The sequence below is a fragment of the Ascaphus truei genome, chromosome 3 (assembly GCF_040206685.1).
Source record: "Ascaphus truei isolate aAscTru1 chromosome 3, aAscTru1.hap1, whole genome shotgun sequence".
NCBI lineage: Eukaryota > Metazoa > Chordata > Amphibia > Anura > Ascaphidae > Ascaphus > Ascaphus truei.
In genome coordinates, this window is record NC_134485.1 from 215,017,801 (window position 1) to 215,027,992 (window position 10,192).

Here is a 10,192-nt window from a genome sequence, read left to right on the forward strand (position 1 = left end):
GGAGGGGACCATAACATCTGGCCAGTAACATTATTTGCTACAGTCCCAAACCATTTTATCTACATACCCATGTAACAAGAGATTTTAAAAATAAATGGCTACTTGGTTGTAAGTGTCCTTTACATTGGGAGAAGGAGTGGCTCACTGAGTAAAGACACACACTGGCACTGATAGTTTGAAGCAGGGGAGTCTGGTTCAATTCCCGGTGTGGGCTCCTTGTGACCTTGGCCAAGTCACTTTATCTCCCTGTGCCTCATGCGGCAAAAAAACATTTGTACGTTCCACGGGCCAGGGACCTCAGGCTGAAACATGTGTCTGTAAATCGCTGCGTACAACTAGCAGCCCTATACATGAACATGCTCATATTATTATTATTATTGTTACATAGTTTCGACAGTCATACGTTCCATTACATATTAGAATACACAAATGTGTTAGCAGAGTGGGAATGGTTGTTATATATAAAACACACCATGTCATAAAATGTTAGTAGTCATTAAAGAACACTCAATAAAAATTCATGAGGCACTCTTTTGCAACATCATTATGTTAATTAAGTGCTTATGCAATATAGGCATAAGGGTATCACATTTTTAATTGTTTGTTAATAAGCGCTGCAAGCAATATAAAATTAGTTCCATATGTAGTATAGTAGTCGGTGGCTCCTCCTCACAATCATCTCATATAAAGGTAGACTCTTCTGAAATCATACATTGATCCGATTGTATCTTCCCCGACATCTCTGAAATACAGCAAACACATGATGGTCAAAGATGGCACCTTACTAGATATGCATCCGTGACAACGCGTTACGCAGCTCTATATGATTGTGTACATACACACGTCAGTCACTTATATGTTAGAAGTAAAACTGTTCATCAGTATGTAATGTTTCTTTAAATTTGTAGCAGGCATAACTATGTATAAGAAGTGAACGTTGCCTGTATACTGAAAGATGTGCGCGCACATCTTTGTGTGCGCACGCACTTCACGCTTGGCTCCACTAACTGTTAGCGCATGCGCAAAACAAAGCGTACGTTGTGCGTTCAATACATGTTGAAAATACCAGTAAACATAACATCTTTATTTCAAATACAATGAAGACGAAACTACATTCGTTCTAAACGAGTACATCTGTATTCTTTTTAAACAGACGTGTTTGAACAGAAAGCACGGCCGATAACACAATGCGCAAATGCAATACGTGTGACGTCATGTTAAGCCAGCGTGAAACGCACGCTAACACTCCTCCCACTCAATTAACATTCGGCTAACGCCCAGGGTACGCCTACAAACACTGAGCCGCACGCATCACACACTGCAGTTACCGTTACTATAGCAAAACATGACAGCCAATAGGCTTTGAGGCGCGCACGTCGCTTGGGGGCGGGACTTACATCACTAATCCTTTTTAAGGACGCCTTGGCCCATGACAAGGGTCCCACGTCATACGTGGTGGACCCGGTTTTCAATGTTGTAGATGTTGCATGATAACAAAACAGGTATGTGTTAGAGTAATGGTAAAATGTTGCTAATATGTTTAAAGGGATAGGAAAGTACGTATATTTATTCCGTCAGCAATGTGTACTACTCTTTCAGGTCCTACTATATTGTATTAGGAAACAATTTGTTTGTGATCGCTACATGTTATGCAGTCTGCAATGTTACGCTGTATCCACGCATTGAAAGTGAAAATGGTGGTTACAAAAAAAAAAAAAATTTAAACGCAGAGTCAACGCATAACGATTGTTATATTTACCATTCTTCTAGAATTAACTCTTCGCCTGGCTGCAACTGGTCGCTCCAGAAATGCAAGCCATTTTCATCCACGCTTAACCCAACCGCTGAATCCAGTATGGCACATATCTCCTCCAGGATGCGCTCATAGGAATCGCCACTGCTTTCTTCAAATAATTGGTCGGGAGGTAGGTTCATTTCTTCCGGTTCCCATTCCAATGCAATTTCAGCTGAAAGGCTTGGTACATAATCATAGTACTTTTGTTCTTGTACAATGTGGGTTTCAGGAATGGAGGCTGCAGATATTGCAGCACGTATCGATTCAAACGGATCAGTAGTAGCGGATACATTGCTATTGCCATTAGGAATAAATATGCCTTTCACGACAATATAAGTGCCGTCTTTCAGGAGAAATTGTTTTTCCGGGGCAATCTTCCAGAAACCATAGGTGTGTTGTAGCTTATCCTGGTCACGTTCAAAAAAGTCATTACTTGATAAAGTGAATCTTATTGAGGAATTAAAATTCCGTGCATGCTTACGGTCTTGGTAATAAGGATATTTTGCTCGAATGAAATCATCGATTTGGCGTGTGCTTGCTTTCTGTCCGCGACTGTTCAAGATGGCTTCACAGATCATGTACTTATACCCTAAAAGGGGATTAATATTGTTAACGAATTCATCAGCCATGTCTGAGTAGCACAAAAGCTGTGTGCAGGTCTGTGTTATTTGCTCATCAAAATGAATGTGCTGAATGGCTAACAAACTCCTGTTTTTCCTTGTCAAGGTCAACAAAAGTAACTACTTTGACTCCTTATTTCAAATGCCAATTGGATTTGGTTGTCTAATTGGGTTAACAGTTGTGGTTCGTGATATGGGACTGTGGGAGAAACATTTCTCCTTCTTTTATCTCGTTTGTGAAAAACATCCCTAGACTGTGAATGCGTTCACATAGTGTTTTTTTGAAAACTAACAAAGACCAGTGTGTGAAAATATTTCTTAGCCAGGCATATCAGTAAAAACACACCTGCAAAAAGAAATGTTTTTTCCCCGCTTACATTTCTGTGTGTATGTGAAAGTCTGGTTAACTCCCTGTCTGCATGAGTTTAAATACGTGTGTATATATATATATATATATATATATATATATATAAATATATCTCTTATAAAAATATATATATATTTATATATAATATTTTATTTTTTTTTATATTGCAGGAGTACACACAACATTGATGGCATTAAGTATACCTTGTATGAAACCTATTTAAATGGTGAGAAACATGATTGAATTAAGTAATAAACATTTGTTTAAGCACAATACTGTTAGAGTCTCATACTTAGGATATTTCTCAAACATTAGGCCTGTATTATTAAAATAGTGTTTTCACAAGGAAGCATGAAGTGTATTAGTTTGTGTATACCAGTTTATATAGTACTATATATATATATATATATATATATATATATATATATATATATATATATATACACACTCACACACTCACACTCACACTCACTCAGTGTGTGTGTGTGTGTGTGTATATATATTATTATACATTCTGAGATGTTATAGAAACGAACACACAACTGATTAAAGGACAAAATTACAATGGCCAAGCAAGGCAAAGGTAAGTAATAATTTACACATAATCCTGCTGTACACGTACAAGAAAGATGTTTGCACTTACTTAGGTGTTTTAATAATTGCATGTGACTAATATGCATATGCAATTCTTACATCAATTAACACACCCAAATGCAATGTTTTGCTGCAAAGTCAATGGCAGCTTCTCTAAACTTAGCAACTGGCTCCTGGTGGACCATTACTGAACAGACGATTACAACATAAATATTTATAACACAATTAATTATGAGTGTTAACATTTCCAAAACTTCACGTGTACAAGAACATAGTTGAAAGTTTGGAAACAACACAGTCTTCAGCATACATACAATAGTAATTAGATAATCTGAAGTCAACAAAACAAGGCCAAAGACATATTTTCTGAATTATAACATTTATTTTTTTTGTTCCTTTTGCAAGCGAGTAACAGGCCTGCTTGTTGTCTCTTGAATTTTCCTTTTTCTTTTGCCACCAACTTTAGGCACAACAGAGCCACTTTGAGTGGCCTCTGGCACTTCACGGGCAGGGCTTGTGGCCAGTGACTGTTCACCTACGGGGCTTGTGGCCAGTGACTCACCTACAGGGCTTGTGGCCAGTGACTCACCTACAGGGCTTTTGGGCAGTGATTCACCTACAGGGCTTTTGGGCAGCGATTCACCTACAGGGCTTTTGGGCAGCGATTCACCTACAGGGCTTTTGGGCAGCGACTCACCTACAGGGCTTTTGGGCAGCGATTCACCTACAGGGCTTTTGGGCAGCGACTCACCTACAGGGCTTTTGGGTAGTGACTGTTCACGGACAGGGCTTGTGCCCAGTGACACATGTGAGCAAGTTGGTAGACACTGCACAAGTGATGGTTGGTCTGTTTCATGTGTGTCTTGTTTTGTTTTTGTCGCCTCCTTTGTAGGTGTCTGCTGCTGAATTTGTACAGATGGCAGCGGTAGGATGTCATCAGGAACCTGCACAGCAATGTCTGCTACTTGACCGGTAACATTTGGGCCTGGTGAATGAATATCAGATGAATGTGGTGAAAACTGACCTGCATGAACAGATCCTGGCTGGGAGGTGTTGAATTGTGGTACATTAGTCATTCTCCAGTAATTAGCTTGTGTTTGCTGAACAACTAATGCTTCGAATGAGGTGTTGATTTTTTGCAACTGTTTAGGCACTTCAATGAAGACTCTGTGGAGATGTGCCAATTGTGATACTGTTTCTTCCTGCAGTCCAATCATCCTTTCCAGCACTGTCATCATGTCTGAATGGCGACGATTTTCTGCGTCCACTATTTTTCCCTCTGAAGCTACAATTGCATCGTATGTGGAAGTTGATGGACGATTTGGCGGTACAACAGTTTCTATTGGCACCTCTTCATGGTCACATGATTGTATTTCAGTCTCTTCTGTGGCGTCATCCTCATCATACTCATCATCCTCATCACCATGATGTTCTAAAAAGAAATGTACACATTATTAAATGGCATGTTAATGTTTGCTGTGTTACTATGTAATTGTACTGTGTCCTAAGTAACACCTAACATGTTAGCATACGTTTTATAACCTCATTAAAAACTACCTTGACTTACGAATAATGTTTGGACTCAGTATGAAATATGAATGAATGAAAAGTTGCTCTAAACTCAGAAGTCCTACATGATAATTAACATCACTAACACAATACATGTTGCCTTACACTTAATTTTCACTGACACTAAGTAATCCTATTTAAAGAAGATGTGCAAAACAAATAATGCACATGACAACATAACATATAGAAGAGCACATATTATATGGCCAGCAAATGATACACTCACCTTCTAGTAGTGTTGAGCTGGCTGACCCAGGTGAAGACACTTGTTCCATCTCAGGTGACACATGTCCTCCAGGGGCAACTATATATAACAATAACATAAGTTTTACATTTACATGTGTAAATATTGAACAAACACTTATTGTATGTTCTGTATTTATGATTAACTAACAACATCAGTTCCTTAACCGAAAATGTGTGTGAAAGTGAACATAAATAGTTGTAATAACACTGTACATGCCTGTGTACTTAGAATTTTTGAGTTCCCTAACATACAACATACTATGTTTCTGCAGTAATGCGTGAGGATAAATAGATTAAATGAGTACATAAAAATCATATGTTGTGTAGTGATATCAGTATCATAATGTACATAACTATCATGAGATGACCATTCACAATGGTTATCATGAAGGTGGTCATATTGCAAAAAGTGTTGTTTTTGGTAGAGGATATGTGTGGTACATTAATCGAAGATGTGGCACACCTGAATGTGGCTGTGACTCAACAAGACAACACATGCAGTGTGTGATAATGTGTCTTTCATAGTAGTTCAACTATAGATATGAGTGAACTAATGTGTGACGTACGCTTTGATAAGTAATGAGTTGTTGGGGCATTTAGTAGCTAGAGTTAAGCTTTCAAATGAGTGTGATTAACTTCAGTTGTGCTATTCAGGTTGTAAGAAAGGTATTCCCTTCCCCAAAAAGCCTAATCAGCCACACCTTTCAATGACTTGAAACAGGTGCAAATGGTGTGAACTAAGTTGACCGTGAAATGAGGCTGTAATTAGTGTGTGTGCTGAACCCCACCCCCTCTGTTGAAGTGTATGCTGTGATGAGATATTAATTGCAGCTGCTTTAACACAATGGTAGATGAGCTAAGTAGTCATCTGCAGTGTTTAAGTTATGAAAACAATGACATAACATATGATACGTGTGCCTCATTATGCTGTCTGTATATGACATAAAGCAAAAATGGACCTTTTCATAAGCAACTATAGATGTGTTAGTGCCAGTGATGTTTGTAGGCCGTTACATGCAATTTCTTTGATGCATGCTTAAAATAGGCAGTAATGTCATGTTTGTCGGAGTAAAATCAATAAAATACACAATAATATTCTACATATTTCTGTTCTGTACCTGTAGCTAGTAATAATTTCTGATTAACATGTGTTACACATGTGTACTACCCTGTTGTTCCCCATCTTCGCCCACCATCAATTGCTTCCACTGCAGCTATGCATTTTGGGAATTCACATGTAAATGAGCACGCAATGGCACGTGCTATATTAGTTACTGCTTTTAGTAGGACTACTACATATATGTCTATTTTGAGATATATATATACAGAATCAGACATATACATATATAGATGCAGGTATGCTTATATTGTGAAGACAGTATAAAAAGCAGTGTAAATATGCAAAATAACTGTAAGCAACGACACGCCTAGTACAGTAATATTTATCACCTGCTGGAAATTGTGACGGATAAATTCCAATGTCACGGTCACCAGCCAAGCCTTCCACGACGACGGTAAGTAATTTTGGCCGAAGCAGCTCCTCCAATGGAGTCAATATGAGACGTTGTGGTGTGGGCCCACCTCCAGTGCCAGTAGCATGCACGCGTTGGTCTTGTATTTTCTTTTTCAATTTGGACCTAATATCATCAAATCTTTTCCGACAATGATACTTGTCCCTGACACTATTCCCACAGGCATTGACACCAATGACTATTGTGTCCCACATTTCTTTTTTGCTTGCTGCACTTGTCCGCCCTTGAAAAACATATAAAAGATATGAGGTAAATGAATAATAATATAAGCACCAGTTTCCTACACTGCTAGCTGTTCCAAGAGATAGCAAACATGCTGTTTTATGTGTAATATGTGCAGCACATGAGCATTCACTACTAAACCTATACATGTAAGCAAGGTTGCATTCATATTGTATGCAGTTCTGGCAAATTGACCGCCTGTGTTTATTTGTCCTTGTAAGGCATGATAAAAAGCTGTGTTTCCACACTAATGAACATAGAAAGATATTGTGTACCCATATTTGCATATGAACAAAACTCAGATGACCTAGGATCACATGTATTTGAATAATAAATGTAAAGTTACACTTACCTACTAAATGTCCATAGAGACTGTCATAGTGCTCCAGAATGCCAGTGACAAGAGCCCTATTTTCCTGGTCATTGAAGCGAGGATTACGTGGCTTCTCCACACGTTTTTTCCGAGCAGGTTTAGGGTCAGAGCTTGGCTGGTGCTGACTGGACTCTCCTTCTTCCAATGGAAGAGCCTCCAAAAGCTGGCCACCAGCAAGCACGCCACCACCAGACACCCCATCAGCAACTGCGCCACCAGCAGCACTCCCAGCACCAGCACTCCCACTCCTAGCACCAGCACTCACACTCCTAGCACCAGCACTCACACTCCTAGCACCAGCACTCACACTCCTAGCACCAGCACTCACACTCCTAGCACCAGCACTCACACTCCTAGCACCAGCACTCCCACTCCCAGCAACAGCACTCCCACTCCCAGCAACAGCACTCCCACTCCCAGCAACAGCACTCCCACTCCCAGCAACAGCACTCCCATTCCCAGCAACAGCACTCCCACTCCCAGCAACAGCACTCCCACTCCCAGCAACAGCACTCCCACTCCCAGCAACAGCACTCCCACTCCCAGCAACAGCACTCCCACTCCCAGCAACACCACTCGGTGCACCAGCAACATCACTCCCCTGAACAGAACGTTCACTCCGACGCGTACTCCCACGAGTAGCACTCCCACTCCCACCAGCATCACTCTTCCCACGCTTTGCGGGCATACTTCCAGCACTCACAAAAAACAGACAAGAAATGTACAGGCAATCACACGACCCACTTCCACATATAAAACAAGACAAAGATGTAAACAAAACAACAAAGGACAAAGCTCACCCAATACACAACAAGTCTCTCAGTCAATATGCAAATCTTCAATCGTCCAGCTCTGTGCGTCTCTCTCTCTCTCTCACTCCCAACAACACAGAGAATGATTAGCAGTACACGTTGCCTTTAAATATGGCGCGCAATCAAAAACATGCTTGTTTCGCCTGATTCAGCAAGATTTGTGATTGTGCAACCTAACAGCACCCCGCCACGCACGCCGATACACCTGTGTGTGATCGGCTCATCATCGTGAGAGTGGGCGGATTTGTTTTCTGGTTGATTTTGAATGTATTCGGCACTTACTGCATACGGAGAGGGAAAAACGCCAATAACATGACTAATCGATAAGCTTGCCGATTTCACATAATCGTCGCTTACTGCATGAGGCCCTATATCTCCTAACCAGGATTTTCCTATACAATACTATTTTGTTAACAGGATACACAGTACTCATCTACCATAGGATTATATAATGGATCTATAGTCAAGAACTACCTGCCCAGCATACAAAGTGTTAAAGTTTCCCCATATATCTAACTTCATCTCTCCACTAGGTAGTTTGATATACCACTACTCTGGCAGACCACTGTGATGTACACGCAGTCGGACACAGGACACAAAGCTCCTACTAAAGTATTAGACCCTACACATATTTATGTGAGATAGGCAGCTTATGATAAAAATACTTGACTATTTTCTACACTGGTCACTTACCGGTTTAGACTGCGCTCTATGCACATTCCAGCATCATTTGAATGGAACAACTGATTGACTTCAAAACATAGACATATACCCTTACACGGCTATATGTCTATTTTTAAAGTATACCCATTATGTTAATAAAATTGATTTTACTTGTAATAATTTTTTTTGCTACCTCTGACCGCATTATAATATAAAGGTCCGCAGTGCGCCACAACCAGGGATCTTTATGTATCCGGCTTTGGATATATCTCTCCAGTTTATATCACCACTCTCCCAGGCAGCACGCATATACCATAAGGGGTTTGGAGCAAGGTTCTTTGTACATTATTCACCCCTACCTATTGCCAGGAGGCTTCCTGGTCGGGAAGGCGGGTGGAAAGGAGACATTGCGGTGCCTGTGCGCTCAATGCAGGTTACCGGGCGGAGAAGCCAGCACCACTGCAAGATGCCCCCAGTGTGGAATACACTATATATGGGCCGTGGAGTCATTTGTGCCTGGGCACACCGTGGAGGCGGGAGGAGAGACAGCCAAGCTGGCGGCTGGAGCCTCGCCCAAGGTAAAAACAGAGAAAGGTGATCCCGGAGAAATGGGATCCCTACTGATGATCGCACCGGGAAAGAGTGAGATTGGGGCCTGCAACCGCAGCGAGAACCTGGAAGGTCGCTGTCGGACCCCTGCGGAAGTACCACTACCAGCGTCGGAGTCTGCCTCGTCAGACGAGGAGCAAGCAAGCTCGACATCGGTGGTGATGCACCTACCGGCGGGCCACTACAGCGGTGCTTAAAAAGAGCCAGCACTTACCTGTGATGTGGAGGAGCCAAGTCTCGAGAGTTCTCGATTATCTGCGCTGATGCGACCGGAGCGGATGAGTCCCACGGCCGTGGCGACTCCCATGGTGGAAGGAGAAGAGGACCTCATCGCAAGCCAGCGGAGTGGTGAGATACCCTCTTCCCTCCCTCAGGCTCCGATGAAGGTGGCGGAGAAGGAAGGCCTAGTCCAGGCCCCAGCGGAACAGCGGAACGAACCATCGCGTCCGGCACCGGATGTCGTACTGGAAGAGGAAGTTCCGGTGGGGGACCCCACCCAAGATGGCACCGTGTACCGCGAGATTGATGACGTCACTTCCGGCGGACACAGCGGAGCCGGCTGTAAGCAACCAGCATCATCACGACCGCCGTGCTGCACCAAGTTGTCCGGGACGGAGAGGAGCAAAAGTCGGCAGGCTACGAGGAATCCGGGGAACCAAGAGAAGGGTGAGCCTGACCTGCCCAACGCTGGCACCGGCCGAGGTATTGCCAAACTGCGGATAGTAGTACCGCATCGCCAACACACTTCTCCCTTTGCCCTGTCCCCGGCCATAGTCCAAACCCCTGCCCC

At 42.3% G+C, this 10,192-nt stretch overlaps 1 protein-coding gene across 1 annotated transcript; it reads right to left on the reverse strand.

The window, feature by feature from the left end:
• Window positions 1-4,046: 4,046 nt before the first annotated feature.
• On the reverse strand, window positions 4,047-9,733 carry LOC142490699 (uncharacterized). The gene is made up of 6 exons (XM_075593116.1): window positions 9,617-9,733; window positions 8,848-8,881; window positions 6,641-6,946; window positions 5,172-5,249; window positions 4,101-4,808; window positions 4,047-4,054 (listed from the first exon to the last, which is right to left on the reverse strand). The coding sequence occupies exons 1-6, from the start codon at window positions 9,731-9,733 to the stop codon at window positions 4,047-4,049; spliced, it is 1,251 nt and encodes a 416-aa protein (XP_075449231.1).
• Window positions 9,734-10,192: the final 459 nt, after the last annotated feature.